Raw genomic sequence first — 21,554 nt, 5'->3', positions numbered from 1 at the left:
AAACTAAATCCTGATGTTGAAATTTATACAACAGCAGCATCTTCTCTGCACATCCATGCATCAAATGAAATGCTACTACATAATGTACTACTTGAGGGTTGGACTTCAATACCATCATAATACTAGTATCACCTTTTCCAGTTAAGGCAAAATTCGTATTTTTGCCTTAATTAGTGAGACCTTATAGCACAGAAGTCACATTCTATTTTCACGTTACCATTTCATGCTGAAGTTTTAATAACTTAGTAAGATGTAAATGCATACTTCGGTTTGAAGTCTGGTCTAAATCCTTCAGGTAATTGTAGCTGATGCATTTTTTCTGAATTACCCGAATTGCCTGTTCAAACAAAAAGAAATAAACCACTGTTAATTCACCTCTACATAATTTTTACATTATAAAAAGGTGCAGGAGCACATAATCAGAAACTGAAATTCCAAGCTAGTCTTGCCACTTTTGCTACCATCTCTCAACACCACTGTGGTAGAACCATAATACTTGGTCTTTTTCCTGAACTGGGGTTGTTTAGCTTGGAGAAAAGGAGGCTGAGAGGAGACCTTATTGCTCTGTACAACTGCCTGAAAGGAGGGTGTAGCGAGGTGGGTCTTTTCTCCCAAGTAACAAGTGATAGGAACAGAGGAAATAGTTTCAAGTTGCGCCAGGACGGGTTTAGACTGGATATTAGGAAAAAATTCCTCTACCAAAAGGGTTGTCAAGCATTGGAACAGGCTTTCCAAAGAAGCAGTTGAGTCCCCATCCCTGGAGGCATTTAAAAGACAGGGAGCCAAGATGCTTAGGGACATGGTTTAGTGGTAGAATGGCAGTGCTAGGTTAACGGTTGGACTCAATGATCTTAAAGATCTCTTAAAAATCTAAATGATTCTATGATTTTCGCATACAAATATACACAATTCTTCAGACTTACTTGCGGAGTCTTCATCTCGAAGTAAATACAGCGCTTTTATTTGCTGGGATATTGTTTTGATCCACTGAGCTAGGTTTGGTTGGCCTGAAAAGTCTAACCTGTCCAAAAAAATACATAAACAGAACACACATATTAGTTAAGAATGAACTGTACACAGAATTAGTATTTCATAGGTGTTTCATGTTATTCTGTTTCTTAGCAGGCTCGTTCTCTGTTGACCACATATTTCTCTATCTTCAGTTCTTTTCCTGCAGGTCCTACATTTCAGTCCTTTCACACTCTAAATTCCATACTATACAATAACCAAGGAAGGCCCATAAACCAAAATAAGCAAGCAGGCAATCCATTTGAGGTTAACAAAACAGAAGATAATATACATTTTGAAAGGGTTTTTTGGGGTGTGGCTTGTTTGGGATTTTGGTTTTTTATGTTTATTGAGGACATTTATAAAGCAAACAGACCTGTTAAACAAAACTCTTGATGGAGGAAGCAGAGGAATAACAGTGTTGCTTAAACATTCACAAAGTGGGCAAAGGAATTCACCATTTTCTACATCGTAACTTGTGTGTACTCGTAATCTTTGTTGTCTTCGTTGCTCTTTCGCTTGGACAGCATCAAAATACCTTTAGAAAAGAGCAAGATATTAATGACAAATTATTAAAATATTACTTAAACATAAATTAATTCTCACGAAGACACTGTTTTGTCTTTTCCCAGACATACTTCACAGAATTATCTGAAGGAAAAAGCTCTACCCTCTGTCTGATAGAGTATTACTAACTGCAAGCTATCCCCAGCTTTTTGCAGCCAAAATCCCCCAAAATGCTGAAGCTCACTGAGCTGTCAAAATCACATTTAAGTCTCAACTTCAGCAATTTCCATTTACGAAAAAAAGGGCGAGGACGAGAGGTAGAGAGAATGTTGAAGGATTTAAAAAAAAAACAAACAAAAAACAAACTCTTCAGTTTTACATAAAATTTTAAGGGAGGTGCCATGAGCATTATCCATGTGCATATTCCATGACAGGCCACAACAGAGCAGCCAGTGGAAAAATTTCTGTCTGATGTCTGAATCCCACACGATAAGGAACTGAATTCATCGCTTTGCTAAACATAACTGCTATTCCAGATGCCTCTGGGATGGTTTAGAGTGTGCCCAATGATGACCCAATGGTCTGAATACAGGCATCTAAGGACATTTCAAGGAGTTAATGGACTGTACATGAGCTACACAAGAAGATGAAGAATGCAACTTCAGTGAGCAGTGATATCAGAGACCACAAATGAAACCTGCACTAGGATCACTGTGTGGTTATGGCCACAGAATCTCTGGGAGCACTGAACAGTCTTCAGACACAAAGCAGAATTTGAAATCAGGCACTTCAGGAGCCATGCCAAGGACCAAAGCAAGGGCCTAATTGAAGCTAGAGGCTTGAATAGTTTGCATTTGTCACACCATCGGCACCACATAGCACTAAGCATGTTTATCCTCCTCCAAAAATCAAAGATTAAAAAGAACTGAATGAGGTTTTATAAAGAAAAAAACTAAGAACAAAGAATAAAGTTGAGTTTATGTTGAAGATGAACTTGAACTAGGTTGCAGATGTTTCTACTTCAAGTTAAACATGACAGAGCAATTAAGAGTGCAAGGGATGCACTGTCATTTAAAACTTCAGTAGAGACCACAAGAAGCAGCAGGAACATGTCTATTACTCAACTGCAAAAAAGACCAAACCAACAATCTGAGCTTGTGTTCAGATATATGTGCACCACAAGGGATTATGCATTGGGTTAAACAACCAAAGGGAATGAAAGCTTCCATGCATAGCTTTGGATTCTTCTTTACCAAGATGACAGATAGTAAATGAAAATTATTTTTAACATGTTGACAGTATTTACTATAATTATTTCTACCTCTTTTTTCCCCCCAACAGAAAGCTGTTTTAATCATTTCATGACATTCCTTTTTAAGTTTACTACAAGGTAGTAATTTTGCCATTAAAATTAGTGCCATTAGGCATGCTGATGGCATGATATGCTATTTGGACTAAAAACTTAAATACAGCTTTTTACCTTTGCCAACAATGAGCATGCATAATATGTCCACAGCTACCCGTGTGTGTTCCACATGACAGATCTGGGTGCATGAATAATGGGTCATACTTTTCTGTATTTAAAATGAAAAAAAACCAACTTTGAAATAAACATTTATCAAAAGACTTAATGGCACATAAATGTTACCAAATTTGCGTTATTATTAAAACTTTATCACAAAAGTGTAACTCATTTGATGAAGCATAAAACATATTGCTAATCCACAACAACTTAGACTGTTTAGATAATTTACAAGTATTACATCATTTTGTTTCGAGCGCATGTACTGTACTTAGGACTTCAACCCAAGCTTTCAGAGGTGCTGGGCCCTGGTAAAAGTCCCCCCAAAACTACCTGCAATTTTGCTGGTTCCATATCATTAAACAATGAGTCTAAGAAAACTAATCTTCAGAGTGAAACTGCAAAATGATTCAGTGCAGAAATTTTCTGTGTTTACATATACAGAATCCAGAGAAACCTTTCTAACAATGCCACAGATCATTGCGTTTTGTTTCACAAAGCTACCCCAAATCCAAGCATTTTTTATTATCACTGAGAGGCATTTCAGATCATATAACTGAGGGGAAGGAAATGTTTATCTTGTGCTTTTACAGCACTGCATCAACACCTCCTCTCTCTGTAATGTTATGGGAGTAGTTTAAGAACACTTTTGATTTTAAAAGGTTTTTTACTGGTAACAAATAATTTGTCATAAATGGCTGGCAGAACACATTTCAGATCATATAACTGAGGGGAAGGAAATGATGTAGTGCTGTAAAAGCACAAGATACACAACACCTCCTTTCTCTGTAATGTTACGGGAGTAGTTTAAGAACACTTCTGATTTTAAAAGGTTTTTTACTGGTTACAAATAATTTGTCATAAATGGCTGGCAGAACGTTTAGATAATGCAAAATCACGGCAAAGCATTATTTAGAAGACACATTTCTACCTTACTAAAAATATGAGAGTTTTGCCACTTACTACAATGAAGTCATTCACAGTTACACACTTAACATAAGAAAGTGACACTACTGTCTCAAAAGAAAGCATGAGGTTGCTACAGTGACTCCAACACTCATTAATATTAAAGACAACTATGAACTTTACTTACCAGGGTCTGCAATAATTTTGTTTCTATTTTTAGACAACACAGTCGAGCGCTGAATAAATGCTGCCAAGACCATAGCCCTGCTGTCCACTTTAACTTCTTGTTCCTCCTGACACAATATACACATAACGACCTGTCTGTGTTCAGCTACTCTTGTTTGCTCTGGTCCCAAGGCTGTGAGTTTTGCATCTGAAATTACAGGGCTAGAATATTCAAAGAAAACTAGTGAGCAAATTATTTGAAAAACGTTACAAATCAGATCATGATTTAAATGTAATTAATGAGCTTTCTAGCTTTATGATAAATATTATCTGACAAAAAAATAATTTTGGCATTTATACAATTCCTGTGTCCCCAGAAATAGAATGTATTTTACAGAAAAAACTAATACCCTTCCAATAGTATTACCCACTCCAGTTTACCATAGAAACTATGTCTGTGACCCTCCATTACCATCATCATCCCTTAAACGCCTGACAAATTCTGAAAATGCTCTCCGCTTCCTCACAAAATCATTAGCATGCTTCAATTCATATTCCCAGCTACAAACAGATTTTCTTCCAGATCCTCAGCAGACACATAATCAGTAAATTGCAATTTACTATGTTTAATAGCATAGTCTCTTCAGGATTGTTTACAATTTACTGGTTGATTTATACAAAAAATTATTTGCTTGTTTATGTTTAGCACTACAAGGATGGGATGAGGGAGGAATCAATATTTATCCCACCACATTGACAGAAAGGGGGAGGAAAGCATTCCATTTACCGCTGCTTTTTTGGTCTCAAACCTATGAATAGCTTTCTATCAAGACTAAAAAAAGCACCTTTTTAAAGCAGTAACAATAGGACAATCTGATGTAGAAGTTAAAGGAAAAAAAAAAAATTTAAATTATATTCCTTTACCTATTTTCATGTACTCCAGAGGTTGAAGTATCTAGCTCCTCTAAAGTTTGCTGAAATAGTTCTTTGTTTTCATTAATGAAGTGACGTTGCATCTCTGACATCTGGGCCATGATCTTTTCCCTGCGCAGTCTGGCAATCTCAGCTTTTCGCTTCCTTTCAGCTTTGTCTTTATCACGTGAACTCTGAAATTGTATTGTTCACTCAGTCATTTCTAAAATTTTGTTACAACAGATTATTTTAGCTACTGCTATGTGTAACACATAGTAAACTCCAAACAATATCTCATAAAAAGACAAAAGAAAAGTCTACCAAAAAGTTTTGTGCCCTCTTTTCTTTAGCTGATGTTCAATGCCAGGCAGAACTGCAGATCCAGAAGGGTACCTCTCCCCCTCAACCTCCCTTTAACTATATTTTGTATTTCTCTTCCCTTTGAGCATCCGTAAGATAAAAAGGTAGTAAGTGACAGGTCTCGCCTCTAGTACTGCTCTTTGTCCAACTAGCTGCATTCCTAAATGCACTACAGTGCTCCAAGGTCTTTATGTAGTACCTAGAATGTTATGCTGAGCTAAATGAATCAGCGGAGCTTATCTGGAACGAGCTGCATGGTAAAAACACATAGATACCATTTCTTTTAACAACTTTCCAAGGAGTCTGAAATTATGGGCAGAGCAAAATCATTAAATGCTGTGATCAGTACTACAAACAGTTCTAAGGAGCAAACTTGCAAAAGATTTGGAGGCTACAATATATAAAGCAAAGAAAACCCCTCCAGGGACTCTCCCAATAGGTCTTTCAAACAAATGGGTTTGATCTATAAGCTGTGAGACAGAATTTCAGAAATCACTGGTGTTTCCCATCTTTGATTTAGAGCTGCAATTAGACTTATAGACCTTTGCTAGACACAATCCGGACCTGTTCCTGATCAGCTAACTGTTACAGCTTGCTTTTACCTCCTCCATAATATTTCCTTCTGTCTCGGCCACAGGACTTGTAGAAGAGCTTTCTCTTAGTTTCTTAATAGTATTAAAAGTCTGTAAGAAAAAAAAAACAACAATTTGTTTGACATGTGGATATAACTGCATACACTATAATGCTGGCCAGATAATGTGCAGTGTTGGATTCCAAAAGAGGAAAAAAGTAGGTGCAACAAATCAACATGGGAAATAAGGAAATCATCACCATATGATTAGGAAGGTTTCAAAAATCTTCTTGCCATGATTTTCAGCAGTTACGTAAAATAAATTTACCTTCAATATCCATCTGATCATGTCCTTGTGCACTTCCAGATGAGGTGCATTTTGCAGAGTTTCTAGCATAGCCAGTATACTAGGGGAATTATTGGGTGCCTCTCCCGGTCCTGAGAAAAAAAAATTACAACAATTGCTTATACTGTTACCCGACAAACTAATAATTCACTAACATTAAAACCAACACAAAACAAAACCCAGCATTTGTAGATGTCCAGCAGCTGAAGAATTCCTTCAACAAATAGGCACAATACATAACTTTCACTCCCCCTCCACACACATTTTCATAAATGCCCTCTAAATCCTGAAAAGTTAGAGGAAATAGTCTTAAAAGTCTTGCTCACTGACTATATTTTCTTACAAGACAAATGCACTGTATATGCTGCCTGGCTGTCTTTATCTTAGGAGCTGCCACGCAGAACTTCCAACTTTATTTCCCACCTATTTTAAGTGGAATTGTGTTAGCAAAACTAGAGGCACTAGTCAGAAGATGCGAAGGAGAGTCAAGATTAAAAGAGCATTTAAGAAAGCAACTACAGTTTTTGCAATTGTAGCGTCTGCTCATGCACAGCATGTTGAGACGCTACTTAAACATATTAAGAATCAGATTTACTGGGAATTATTCTACTTCTGGATTTCTCTTCTAGAAAAGGCATTTAGAATCTACACATGTGTAAAGCTCATATGTATAGTCAATGTGGTAAAATGTTGATGGATAAAAAAATATACTCTTCTGATAAATGTTTCAAAATGCTAAAATATGAGATACTGGCATTTTCAGTTATTTAAAATTTGCTATACATTTGATAAGAAAGGCATACTTGATATTTTCTGAGAGAAGGTAAATGTTACAACATTCTCCTCATTGAGATTCTCCAGGTGTTGTTTTTCTTCTTGTAGTGCCATTCCAAGCAAATGCAAAACCTAGGTGAAATAATTCATGTCATTTCTTTATATAGTTTGGGTAATTAAAGGACATGGAAGTCATACAATAAAATTATATAATAAGGAATATTTGAAGTTATTTATATATATACACAATTCCAAAGCTACATTACACAGGAGTGTGTTTACAAATTCTTGAAACTCTGCCAGATAAAACCCACATTATACCACTTGTATCTTTCTGTTTGCTGTCCTGTCTAGTGAGGGAGAAGTCAAGTTACCTAAATGCAACTACATTCTTCAGTTTTTGATGTGATTTATAACACTGATATATTGTTCCATCTTCAACTTTTTTTGTGTTATACAGGATCGCTCATGTTAATTTAAACTTTAGCTATAAAGTTAATCCACACTCAATAAGACTGTCAAAAAAACTAAATACTTAGTTTCCAAGCTGGGTTTTATTTCAAAACATTACTTAAAAATCCATCAATATTATTGAGAAGTTTGGGTTTGGATACTAAGCCAACAACCGTGACCAATATGAACAGGCTTTTGATGGCAGTTCAGCACTCATCTCTGCACACCCCACAAAATGACCATCAAGGACAACTAAATCTACAATAACCCTCCAGGTTTCTAAAGACCATTATAAATAGTGAGGAACAAACAGCTCAGCTGAGTTTCTCAAAGCTGATACATTTTCAAGTTAGAAAATTCTTTTCTGTCCTTTCATGATTTTTTTGAAGGTGATTTCACTTAAACAGAAAATAAGTAAAGGAACATCAAGAAAAAGTAAACGTGCTTTACCTAGTATGCAACAACTCAGATAAACTGGTTCCCTACCACAATAAACACTATTCCAACTGATTCAAGTAGAACTCTTCCCTCTCACATGCATCCCATTAGAAATTTACCATTCACTTTTAAAAATAAATTGCATTGGAGGCTACTCTTGTATATCAGAAAACACCATTTATCCAGAATACTCTGAATGAGAAATATGTTAGATACCGAGTAAACAACCCCAATATATAAGCCCATGGTAAAATGCTAAAATACATATTCCTTCCTTTAGCATAAGCATAATTTAAAATAAGGAAACATACCCTTTGCAGCATGGACTCTGACCAGGCGTAGCCATTGTGTTCTACTGCCCACTGCAGTATAGTTCCCATAATGCACAGCATGACATCAGATTGCAGAATATTAACCAGACTTGCAAAAAGCGGGCAGAAAGGAGGAAGAACTGGTGGTGGAAGCGCTGAAAGGGAAATTTGTGTGTTTGAAATTTCAGCATCTCTAAAATTTGCAACACCTGTATAAAATGTCTGACTTTCAAGCAGCTTAACGGCTTAACCCAAGACAGCATACAGTTGCTTGACAAACAGTATTAAAGGTAACAGGTTGTAACATTCAACATGGCTTGCACGTAACAGCAAAGTCAGAGGAATAAGCCATCCATAAGGCTGGTTCCATGATGGATCAGATTCCTGGCTATAGCCAAGGAGATATAAGGGAAATTGCTACATTTTCACCAATTTCTGGCTAGCCCAAAACCAGGATGTTAGTCTAAATGTCAGGGCGATACACAGTTTGATAGGTGCTTCCCTCTTCTCCCGTCTTCTCTCAAGAGAAATACCTGTATCTTCTCTGTTCTGTCTTTTCAGCTTTCTTTGTGCTTCCTCTGCCTATAGAAGAATGATGCCAATATTACTCAAAACTTGTACAAATATAAAACTAATAAAAAAAGCATTCATACTTTATTACATTGTTACTGGTTTTTACCCTTTTTCCCCAGACTTAAATAAAACAAGAAAGCTTCCATGTCTTTTCAGTTTGTCTTGCATTCTACTTGTAAAGTAGGGCCTGCATCTTAAAAATTAATCTTTCATCTTGAGTCAGCCTGGATTCTTTTACTAGCATAAAATTGTAAGACAAGTCTGAGCTAAAATGGTAATCTCCATAAAGGTAAGTGAAAATACAGATTGTTTAAATACTTTCAGTAAAATGAGACCTAAGAGAACCCACAGACAAGCTTCTGAAGCCCCACTGATTTCAGCAGCTCTGTATAGGGCACTCGATCCAGTGGCACAGAAATCGCTGCAAAATCTTTGACAAATTTTGTCAACATTCTCAAATAAGTTAACTCTTACAAGTTAACTTTTAACCAGCTGATAATACTTCTTTACGGAATAAAGCTTTGGAAAAAAGCAAACCAAAAAAGACACAAAGTAAAAACCAGAAATTTAAATTACTAGTTACCTTTGATTGCTCTGCCCTTGAAAAGTGATAGAAATACAGATTGAAGTTTCTTGCACATTCTGGTTTTAGTTCATAGAGACCTCTGCCTGTTAACCCAGGTTTCCTACAAGAAAAAAAAAAAAATAAGTATAAAAAATTAGGTTCGTTGGTTATCAATATCTGAGCACAAATGTTTAACTAGAACAGCTAAAAACCACTGCTCAGCAGCCATTCTAGAAATCAAGTAACAGTATTAAGAATGATGCACATGAGTAAAGCCATTGGAAAACACCATGACCCAGACCCCCTTCTTCTATTCTCTCATTTTTACTACTTTAGAAATTTCATTTTTAAAGTTGAAATATTAGAATAAAGGGAAACATACTTGAAACAGGCCACTTCTTCAATCACACTTTCCATTCCTGTCTCTCTGTTCTCCTACATTGAGTAAAAAGGCAAGACAGTGTGTTACTGTAGTTCTTGGATTAAACACATTCAAATATCATACAACACTAGATAAGCATGCAAAACAAATGCAGTACAAAGTCATTTTACTGGCTCTCAAGAGAACACAAAAGCACATAACATGAAAATACATTCAGGAATACCATCTCTGCAAAAAGTATTTTTAAAAAATCATGCCATTTTAAGTGCTTAACTTTCACTGTTTTTCTTTGCCATAATAAACTTGGATGTAACAGTAACAGAAGAAAACGCTAAGTAGGTTACTCAGCCTATCTTAGGAAAAGAGAGTCAATATTTCTGGTTTCTAGGCCTTTAAAATGAAATAAATATAGAAGAGCTAAAAAGACAAGTCCCTGAAAAATGGTAAAACAACCACAAAAGGCAGAAGGAGAAATCAGCTCAAATATGTAACACTACTTCATACATAGATTACTTTTTAAAATTCCCATCCCTTTCCTGCAATACATATTCATAGCAGTTAACAGCCCAGGGAAAATGTATTTAAGACTGACAATACAATTTAGAACTCTAGCTTAAATCCTAGTTTGCTTTTTTATCCAGCCCCAAAATATTTTTTTTTCTTTTAAAAAAAAAAATCATAATGCTACCCTAAAATTTAACTTGTCAAATTGTTTAAGTTTAAAAATATTTAGAACAATGAAAAATTTTTCAGAATTTATCATTAAAAGTACTACCAATATAGCAAAAAATTAACTTTTGAATTTTGACTTCCTTTGGAAATCACATTTAAAATAATACTTAAAAAATATTCTTAAAAAAAAATTTAACTCTGCTATGCTACAAACCCACTCATACCAGAATTCAGATACATGCTTTTATCCATGCAAATACAGCATTAATGTTACACAAGTTGTTATACTGTGTCTGATTCCATGTCTTTTCAATTATTGCTCGGATTTAAAATATAACAGCTTGTATTTCTGGATAGCTCCAACAACACACTTCGATCCGTCTATTCAGGGATTACAAGCAGACTGCAGAGACTGCTGGCCAGATGGCCTGATAAGAAACAGTATTAAAAAGAGAGAAGAGCTGAAGAAGCTCTCAGGTTCCTGCCTGTTTCATATGTTATTTCTTCTTCTACAGCTCTTTCCTACCTTCTCCATGACAACTATTAATCTGTTCTCATGCCAACCTTAGCCTGCGCATAATCATGCTGCTCCCATTCCACATTAAGTGGCATAAACTCACATAAGAGAGATTTCCAGCTATCAGCCTTATAAAGCTGAAGTTGATTTTTTTTTTTTTTCCCCCCTCCAAAGTTACTTACATCTTCGGGTAACGCCTTTACCAATTCACTGTGAGCCATTGGTCTGATACTCAGCTGATGGATGATCTCTCGTTTGATTTCATCTGTTGCATTTACCTGTCCTATTCCAGGACTGAATCTTTCACCTGTAAAAATAAAATGTAATTTTTTTAAATAATTTTTTTTTTTTTGGATTTTAAACATTTCTTTCTCTTCTTTTGCAACTTAAAGCAAAAGACTGGAAAGTAAGTCTCTTGTAAAATCTTGTGTTCACCCACCAGTGTTCAAAGATTCATTACATTAGTCTAAGCTAGTTTCAAGGCTCCTCTCCTAGGAAAGAAGTCAGAACTACAGGAAGTTCTGAACTTGAAATGACAGTGAAGAATGCTCATTTCAGACCGTTAAAGAGACTAAATTTTAAAATTAGTAAATGTATTCTGAACTTACCAACAATCATTATAATGAGGTATAGCATCTCTTCTATAAGAGTGTTATTTTGTTGAACAACATCCTGAATTAAAATAAACAAACAAAAAACAGAATTTACATTTTTCAATGAAGGGTAAAAGAATTATTCCATATGCTGAAAATATTTTTTTGGTGCTTCAAAATATTGCCTGCTTTCACCCTTAGCGCTCCCAAATTAAGCTATGCTGAAATGCAGTAACAACTGCCTTAAACTTCTTAAGCAATGCAAAAATTACGCATCAGTATCTGACATTTACCATTTTGACAGGTAAAAATATTTAAGCATATTTCAGACTGGTCAAATTAAATTAAAATATGATAGGTTTTGCTTTTTTATCAACACATTTTACAATCTCAATACAACAGCATCCTATAAACTTTTTAAAAACAAAATTGTAAGTTTTCTATTGCATTAGTATATAAAATACCTTATTAGTATTTTCTGTGCTAAATCTTTTGCCATAGTCTGGAGTACTAAATATCTGATAAAGTTCAAAGCGACTCAGCATTATCATCAAGAAGTGATTGGGATCCATCATAGACACACCTGTCTATTAAAGAAAAAAATTATTATAAGCAGAAAATAGATTGGGTGTTATTATAGCATGTTTGTATATTTATATACAATGGTCACAGTATATGCTTTATAAAATTCATTCCTCTCTCCACCCTGCGCATGAAGATTTAATTACTTAAGTCTACTCTTTTAGAACTCCAATAACACAAGTGACAGCACGTTTGAGAAGCAGGATCCTACTCTTTATCTATAGTTTCTGATGCCCTTTTAAGTGTAAAATATTCCAGGTTATTCCTTCTATCTCAAATACTCCAAATAAAATTCAATGAAAGCCTTTTGGTTGGTTAGTTTTGTCTCTACAGTCCTGTTCCTGCTGGCTCAACTTATAGAAGGCGTAATATCACTTAGTATATAGCACAAAGATTTTGGAAACAAACCGCAATCCTCAAAACAAATGCTGAAAACTTCAGCAAGACTTCCCAAACCTTTCCGGAAAGAAAGATACTGATGTTTCAATGTAGCCACAAACATTTACTTCCACTTCTGAAAACAACTGGCCAAAGTTTTTTCCTGTTTGTTAAACAATGTATCCAAGTTAGACAATTATAAACGTTTGTTGTTAGTTTACTATTGCTAATGGGACCATCTTTAAGACAGAATAGTTTCCAACAAAAACTGAAGGATATCTACCCAAATAGGCAACTGCAGATGATCACTAGGGACAGAAGAAAATTAGGGACAACAGATCAAGCCTCAGGGAAATACATCTGAAAGCAGAACTGAGGACATATTCATCATATTGGGTATTCCTGACTCTAGGTAAGATTTGAGAGTCTTCCTCAGAAAATATTTTGCCATCTAGCTGAGTTACACACCCCATGCTGCAAATTTTAGCTTTCGTCACTCTCAACATGGAAGTAATGCACGAGATCTCTGTGTCAGAGCCAAGTAGACTGCCAGACTTGTAAAACTTCTGAAGCAAAAAAATCAAACCACTATATGGGGTTCCACTTTCTAGCCGGCATTTTAGATGCCAACTTCAAAGGGAGGGATAAGGGGCAGCACATACGTGAAGTACATTACTAAAGACCTGCAGACTCACACACTGCCAGTACAGCACAACGCGTTAAAAACTTGCATTCTTGAAGATGTAGCATTATATATGCGTTACACAGAAAATTCTGCACTTTACACAGTATATTTAAAAAACAAGTATTACAACAACAATATTCTCTTTACAAATTATGCCATAAAGACATAGATACAATAAAAAAACCCAGAAGTTCTTTCACAAAAATTGACTTTTTTCCTTGCCATTAAAAGGTTCTCATGGAGTTAAAAACAAACACACACATATCCTGAAAATGCCTGACAAAAATGCAAACTGGTACATGTGATTACCTGAAGCATTACTATGTCCTTGTCAAACATCTCCCTCCTGCACTTCACATTATGATAATAATAAATCTGAAACAAAAACCCAAACCACAATAATTAACAAACATCGTATTGAGCGTAACCTTATTTTCATTCTGAAAAAGTAAACTTTATTATACAGTATTAGTAAACAAAAAATGTATCTGTTCTTTGAAAAAATTATACAAATACATTTGTATGCAAAAAGCACTTTTATATCGCACAAAAGAAGCATAGTTGCTGGCTGGGTTGTATTGATCTAACATCTAGATTGCATATACTTAGAAGGTAAAATCTTGTGGACCTCTTCGGGCTACTTTTTAATATATCTACTTGTTTAGCAATTAAGTGTTGGAAATTCACAGGAGAGAAAGCCCTTGCAGTTGGAGAAGTGTTCCTTCTTTGCTCCGTGAATTACACTTTAATTATTTGAGATATAATCTTTCAGGAATTGCCAGTTTCAGCAAAATGTTAGTATTTTAATAGAAACATACTTAACCCAAATCATCCTGGGAGTGAACTCAACAGTACTGCACCAAGCAGCAGCAACACCGCAATCACGGCATGGCACTGAAATGTGGGAAAGGTTGATTCTACCACAATTAAGGAAAAATAAAGAGGGCTGTCAAGTTTCTACCCAGGACTGAGAACAAATATTCAGCATGCTAAACTTTCCTCTAGAGACACACCATTTCTCACCAGAATTACATGGAAGAGAGACAGGCACACCTCCCCTCTCTTCCCCATACTAATAATCCTCACATAGATGCCCATTCCTATCTTCTGGGAAAATATCCAAAAAAAGCTGGCTGAACATGAGCTCTCCATAGCCAAAGGAAAAAGAAAGGACTTCCAGACTGTGGGAGCCATATTACTTAAATTAAACCAGGCTCTTAACTTCAAGATGCTGACAACCAGGGGAAATTAATACAGAGGCTTCTTTCTCCATCAAAAGCTATGCTGGTATTTCAGATTTGATGAGTGTCTACAGTAACATGAGTGCTGCTATAATTGTGCATAACCAGAGCTCCTTTTGCTTTAATAATGACAATAAAGGACATCATCTTATGAAGATCCTTTAGGTTAAGAGGCAAGAAGTGTCAGAATATAATACATTTGAGCAGCTTAATTCAGCCTCCCAGTACATATGCACTGCAATTACCTAGAGAAGACGGGGGCTTGTGGGAGTGAAAAAAGTTTCTTGCAAATAAATCAAGCTAACACCTCACAGAACTAAATCCTATTTCTGTTGTAATCTATGTCTTCCTGAGAAAATCACGTTAGGTGATCACCCTGGTGGGTGGCACTGACACTACAGTGCCCATTTTATAGTTGTTATGCTTGAAACACCCAAGACCTAATTTGTACAAACACAGAGAACATAAGTTTAGAGACGGATGGAACTGGTCTCCAGAAGTATGAAAGTAGTATCAGAGATAAAAGTCAAGAAACACTCAGTTCTACACTCGTTCTAGTGCTTCTGTCTGGTCTGCAGATTTCAATTACTTTATAAACAGTAATAATAGCTTAATGGTGCATATTTTTATATTTGAGACACTTATGGGAAGGCGATGAATGTATTGCTGAAGATGCACAGATCTAATTCTGCACTTCATGCTGCTGTTGGACAGTACACAGTAAAAAGGCAAGGAGTTGTGAACTACATTACACTAAAACGTCTTTACGTGCAGAGCACAAAGGTCATTGAGCACCGTAGCAGCCCTGAAACAAAAAAGCAACTTCTGACTAAGAAACCAGAGAGCAGTTTAAAAGCACAAATATTCAAATGATGTGAGTGCTGATATAAATGCCTACTGTAAGATTTACATAAGTGAAATTTGAAATCAATACAGGTTTTGTGGTCCGAAATTATTTTGGGGGAGTTACCAGAAAACAGTGATTCTACTTACCTGATTAACAAGAGAGAACCCATTTCTTCTCCACATCCCTGCATGCACTTGGGCACAGAGGACTAGGCATCGTAGAGGATGTTCTATTAACATAGGCGGGCTAAGTTCACTCTGCATTAAGAAAATGCAATATTTTGACATATACAGAGAAAATAAAAACGAATGGGACTGAAATGAAGTAGGATGATATTTGTGAGCATTAAAATATTTTGATGATACAAAAGAGAAGGAGACTCAATACACATATTACAAAGTTTAATGAGCCTATACACAACCTATCCAATTGCTGTTAACTAACCTCATCTTCTGTCTTTGCTCCACAAAAGTACTCCACAAGGGCTTTAGTTCATTCTTAAAGACAGTAGGTTTTGTATTTTAAAATAACATCAACACTATCAATTTAATAACAGTAATATGCTTTCTTTCTTCCAAAGGTTAAGTACTACTTCTTTCAAAAGACACTGATATTTCTTCTCTCAGTTATGTTTTAATTTATCTTTTAATTTATCTTTTCAACTTCCCCTTAAAGAAACAGCATATTAATAAGAACATGCAGGAAGCAAGAAACAGCTGGGGAAGAAAATTAGAACCTAGGCCAAGGAGAAGGGATCAGATCCTGCCAGGAGTTCCTAACAACAGTTTCTACTACAAAGAAGGTAATGCATGAAGAACAAAATACAAACCTTAAACCTGAGTCTTAAGTTATTTGAGAGTGCAATACTGATTGCTTATGCTCCAGTCATGAATATCTAGACATTAATCTTTTAAGAGGTAATATTATCTGCTAAAGATAGTCTCTCTGAACAGAATTCACAGCAAAAAGGTCCTTTGTTTTATTAATAATATCCTACACTTAAATGACCAATTTCACGTTCGGCATTAATTATATTTAATGAATATACTACATTTAATTACATACCAAGGGTAGCAGCTCTGGAAACTTATATGCCACTTCGGTTTTACTCAGCAAAACATGCAAGCCTACATAAATACATGAAACAAATACAATATTACACACAATCTCTTATATAATTCAAACAGGACAAAAAAGTTAACTAATTTACTACTGGACCATTTCTGGACACAGCTAAAAGTAAGTCTGCAGATTTGTCACCCTGGAGCTACACAGCTATTTCCTGAAGAGACATATTACAAAGCATACATTTTAGGGGAATTGAAGTTTTCCTATTGTATCTGTACAAAACTTGCAGTACAAGTGAGATTTTTGCCGTTCTTTTGACTCTGCCATGTCCCCTCAGCAACAGCCAAGAGTCTTTGATCCGTCAGGACAACTTATCAACAACAGATACCTCATCCTTTCTACCAGTCCTTGAAGGTTTATAAAATCCCTCAGGAACTACAATGAGGCCCCTACAAAATACATAAAGGTTTTCTGGTTTGCTTTGTTTTAAAGCTACGAGGGTTTTGCTTAAAGATTCAAATGCTCAAAGTTATTTAACTCTGAGCTGCATAGTATTTTACCTAAGAATTACCTTTTTCACTTGATTACCTGTGAATTTATTTTTATCATATGAGGTTCTGATTGTGTAAACTAAAATTCATCAACCTTTTTCCAACACAACCATTGAACAAGATAGGCATAATACAAAGAGAAGGACATAGCTTAATTTTCCAGTTGACACATCTGTTTGATAAATCTGTTCTTTGACAGAATGTTGATTAGCGTATTCAATCTAACAGCTAAACTGTTTCAAAAGTCAGCCACACTCCATATTTTGTTGCATTTATTTTGCATCACTCCAGTGGGAAGAGCAGCAGTAACTGCCTACAACAGACAAATCCCACTGACAAATCCAGAGGTATGAGACAATCTCCTCCAGGCCTGAAACAACAACTTCTCCAATGCTTGGGAACATTTTGCCTAGAGGCTATCAAACAGCTAGAAAATGGCCAAAATGCATCCTATTCAGGCTTTAAACAACTGTTGTGTAGTTCCCTATGTACACACAAATACAGATCACATTTATACAACATTTTTCATTTTCTAAAATATTTTTAAACTAGTTCATACCTGCGAGTAAACGAGAAACTGGGAGATGAATGCTAACTTTTTCCTGAGAAACACAGTATCTGATGGTCTCAACTGAATGTCCACACATACTGAGAACAATAGGCTGTTCTCCATCAGTAAAACCACTATGACACTGCATCAACACAGTCAGGCATTTCTTGTAAGCTTCAATTAACACTTTTTCCTAAAAGGAAGACAGCAGTTTACAGAGATTATGAAAAAAACAGCTCTGCAAAATAATACAACCAATGTAAAAGAGTCTGCCAGGCTTGCAGACAGCCCTGCAAAATTAAGATAAGGAATCCAACAGAAGGACCTGAATTAAGGGGGACACAGATTGCAAAACTTACACAGGTATGTCTGCTTAGAAAAACACACACTAGTTTGGGGTTTGGATTTGTTTGGTGGGGTTTTTTTTGTAACTTATATTATGGGAACTTTCTGAGCAATGATCATGCTAGTCTAGTAAAACCTGCATATGAACTAAGAGTGACAGATTAAAGCCAACTTGAATGCTCAAATATTCTAGGAACCCTTGTCCCACAGCAATATTTTACCATGCTGAGGTTCTGTACTCCTAAAACTTGAAACACTTACGGAGTAGAAACCTGATTTATAATCAGGCAGCATTTGGTAGATCCAGAGCCTACTCCTCTATTCACTCTTCTCTGAAAATTGATAGTGTTGTGATGATCACAACTTTCAGATGCATGACAGAACTCTCTGCAATATTTTTTAAAACGCTTAACCACATCGTTATGACTTGGACAGTTCAAGCCATAAAAGATGTGTTTAAATACAGAAAAGATTTGCGCTTGCTCAGAGATGATGATCTTGGCTTATGGTGCAGTCATGTGTCTTGCCTAACTGTTACACATTTGTTTGGTTTTTTCCCCTCTTCACATATTCATATGGAAAAGCAATTCAGAAGAAACTTACATCTAAAGCACACCAGTCCTGCATCATTGAAATAACAAGTGTTAATTTCATCTGCAATGTAAACGCTGCTTCCCATTCTGGTTCCATTTCTATGTGTTGTCCTACTTGACGAGTTATTGGATCCATACCCTAGAACAAAAAGAATTAAGCATTTCAACAATATATCACTGAAAGACATCCACAACATTAGCGTAAGTGTGAGACACTGACTACCTGTCTTTATGAATATATTGTTGCTACAACAGGAAAAGAGAAGCTTGGGACCATCTGAAAAGGAATTATACAAATTAAAATAACAAGAAAATGCAACAGGAATTGGAAGAGAAGAATAGTGGGACTGGTTTTGGATATGAGCTTTATTTCTTACTGACACCTGCAGATATTTCAGTATGCACATATTATGAGCAGTACCAACAATGTTTGCATACATACATACATTATCTTACATACATATTTTGTTTTTTGAATGTATTTTCTAGGGATGTGCTGCTAAATGCAGTTAAGTACTAATTAAAGACTGGGTACTACAGCACCTAATCAGCTCACGGCATAAGAAGAAACAAAACAGCATGATCTAAGGATTACAACATATTCAAGAGACTATCATAAAGAGAGTAATAAAAGCTAAGTACTGAGAAAGGTATGTGTCCTGGTTTCGGCTGGGACAGAGTTAATTTTCTTGCTCGTAGCTGGCATAGTGCTGTGTTTTGGATTTAGTATGAGAAGAATGTAGATAACTCACTGACGTTTTAGTTCTTGCTAAGTAGTGCCTAAACTAGTCAAGGACTTTTCACCTTCCCATGCTCTGCCAGGTGCACATGAAGCTGGGAAGGGGGCACAGCCAGGACGGCTGACCCAAACTGGCCAAAGGGCTATTCCATACCACATGATGTCATGCCTAAACAAAAAAAGGGCGGGGAGCTGGCTGGGGAACGGCAGCAGCTGCTCACGAACTGGCTGGGCATCAGTCAGCAGCTGGTGAGCAACTGCATTGTGCATCACTTGTTTTGTATATTCTGTATATTCTCTTACCGTCGTTATTATTATTATTGTTGCTGTTATTCTTTTCCTCTGCTGTTTCATTAAACTTTCTTTATCTCAACCTACAGGTTTTACTTTTTTCTGACCCTCTCTCCCATCCCACTGACTGGGGTTGGGGAGCGAGCAAGCGGCTTTGTGGCCTTCAGCTGCCTCTGGGGTTAAACCACGACAGTATGCTGCTGAAGCACTGAAAAGTCGGAGCAATTCTGACTTATACTTTACTGATCATACAGTCAGTTTCCCTTGTAAAAGCTGCACTGCTTTTAAAATACACCTCTTAAGGTAACATAGCACATGAAAAGGCTGGGGAGGGGGTGGGGAAACAATGAAGAGGTCTATTTGTATGCCAGGAACTATATATTCTTCAATATAAGGAGCAACTATGCTGACACTTAAGTGGTAACTCTTGGCTATGAGGGAAAGTTGGTTAAGATGGACCAGATTTCGCTCCCACAGTTAATTGTGTCTTGTCTGCCTGTATAGCTGCAAAATATGCCCAAAATGATATTGTTCTTTTTGAACCACTCTTCCTTTTTACTGCCCTCTATAACAAACTAAATAAAAAAAAGTCAGGTGAGATGTTATGTTTCAGGAAAACATGACGACTCCAAAAGTTATACTGCACTGAATTTATAAAATGGAGAGTACATTTAATTTCCTCCATTTTTTTATCATGATAAGTAACTTACTGCTTTAACACAGTGCAAATTTTGTCATTCACAGATCTACATACCTGCATACATTTGAGTAATTCTAAGAAGGCATCAAAACCCTCCAGGAACTTGTGCCTCAAGTCATCTGACCACTCAGTCGGCTTACTTATCAACACATACCTGGGTGCATCAGAAAGATACAAGTGTTAATTTTATTTTTTTTTTTACCTCCTCCATTGATCAAATCAGCACATAGTTAATATACTCACTTGAGATCCAAAATAAGGCTCTGAACACGCCTGAATTTGAAAGCCTGCAGAGCAGTGTAACGTTCAAACTGAAACCTGCCTTGAATGTCACGGTGCCTTAAGTGGTCCATAAAAGTTTTGATGATAGTGGTCATGAGATTTTCTTCCGTTATTAGCATTCGAGCCTATGCCAAAGTACATTGAAATTTGCTGTAATTACCAGACACAGCTAACAAGAGTTTCACACTGTACCATGAAGTTTACAAAATACGTGAATTTTTATCAAAATAGTTACATCAATAATTAAAACAGAAGAACATTTTGAAAGCAAATCTCCCAAACATTCACAGAAGAAAAAAAGTAATCTAGCCAGAAATTATCATAATCTTCAGATCCCTTCTGCACAGAAGTTTGACTATTGTTAGGCTAACCTATATAATTATGACACAAGACATATGTTATTATGTGTCTTATAATTAACTTGCACCTCCCTTTAAGTATGTGCTGCCTCGTCTCATATAATTTTAGTATGAGCTGTTTAGGGGAGTAACAGCTCTTCTGCTTTCTGTTTACAAACTGTCAAGCACTGTGGTGAACAGCGCATCTTCTGAACTGCTAAGGAACTGTATAGTGCAATTTCCACATGGAATTATGTGAAATGACTTATGATTTCCCTCAAGGGCTACTGCATATATCCATGTTGTAGGAAACAGATCAACAGGAATCGCAAAGTCCAACAAAGATGATCATCTCCACCCAACCTAACCCAACCCCACAACAGAGTAGGGGGCACTAAGAAGTAACTGCCATCTCCTACTTGTGAGCTCCTCCAGAACTACTCCATTCTGTTGGTTCCCCAAGGTAAATGGGATGAGCCTTACAGTTCTCAGATCCCATGAGCATTTTATTATGTGGCTGGTAGATTCAAGAAGATGGGCTACTCTGATCTACCTCAATGACACTGTGGTTATTGACTAGAGTTTCTGGGTTCTACAGATCATAGAATCATAGAATCACTTTGGTTGGAAAAGACCTTTGAGATCGAGTCCAACCCTTAACCTAACCCTGCCATCCCACCACTAAACCATGTCCCTAAGCACCTCATCTGTCCTTCTTTTAAATACCTCCAGGGATGAGGACTCTACCACCTCCCTGGGCAGCCCATTCCAGAGCCTGACAACCCTTTC

The 21,554-nt window shown here is 36.3% G+C and overlaps 1 protein-coding gene across 1 annotated transcript in view; it reads right to left on the bottom strand.

The window, feature by feature from the left end:
• The window catches only part of UBR2 (ubiquitin protein ligase E3 component n-recognin 2), a 53,099-nt gene that overhangs the window by 12,492 nt on the left and 19,053 nt on the right, over positions 1-21,554 (bottom strand). Inside the window, exons 11-33 of the mRNA XM_035897037.1 lie at positions 20,389-20,552; positions 20,200-20,299; positions 18,426-18,554; positions 17,487-17,670; positions 16,374-16,435; positions 15,455-15,565; positions 13,530-13,595; positions 12,040-12,162; positions 11,591-11,654; positions 11,165-11,289; positions 9,794-9,846; positions 9,430-9,532; positions 8,807-8,855; positions 8,274-8,428; positions 7,101-7,203; positions 6,280-6,389; positions 5,983-6,063; positions 5,033-5,214; positions 4,131-4,330; positions 2,996-3,089; positions 1,385-1,546; positions 924-1,021; positions 265-337 (exon numbers count right to left, since the gene is read on the bottom strand). Of these exons, the coding sequence (XP_035752930.1) occupies positions 265-337; positions 924-1,021; positions 1,385-1,546; positions 2,996-3,089; positions 4,131-4,330; positions 5,033-5,214; positions 5,983-6,063; positions 6,280-6,389; positions 7,101-7,203; positions 8,274-8,428; positions 8,807-8,855; positions 9,430-9,532; positions 9,794-9,846; positions 11,165-11,289; positions 11,591-11,654; positions 12,040-12,162; positions 13,530-13,595; positions 15,455-15,565; positions 16,374-16,435; positions 17,487-17,670; positions 18,426-18,554; positions 20,200-20,299; positions 20,389-20,552 (2,591 nt within the window). The remainder of the gene's footprint in view (positions 1-264; positions 338-923; positions 1,022-1,384; positions 1,547-2,995; positions 3,090-4,130; positions 4,331-5,032; positions 5,215-5,982; positions 6,064-6,279; positions 6,390-7,100; positions 7,204-8,273; positions 8,429-8,806; positions 8,856-9,429; positions 9,533-9,793; positions 9,847-11,164; positions 11,290-11,590; positions 11,655-12,039; positions 12,163-13,529; positions 13,596-15,454; positions 15,566-16,373; positions 16,436-17,486; positions 17,671-18,425; positions 18,555-20,199; positions 20,300-20,388; positions 20,553-21,554) is intronic.

The sequence above is a fragment of the Egretta garzetta genome, unplaced genomic scaffold (genome assembly GCF_000687185.1).
Source record: "Egretta garzetta isolate BGI_Z169 unplaced genomic scaffold, ASM68718v1 scaffold166, whole genome shotgun sequence".
Taxonomy (NCBI): Eukaryota; Metazoa; Chordata; class Aves; order Pelecaniformes; family Ardeidae; genus Egretta; species Egretta garzetta.
This window is presented reverse-complemented; position numbering and strand designations above follow the sequence as displayed.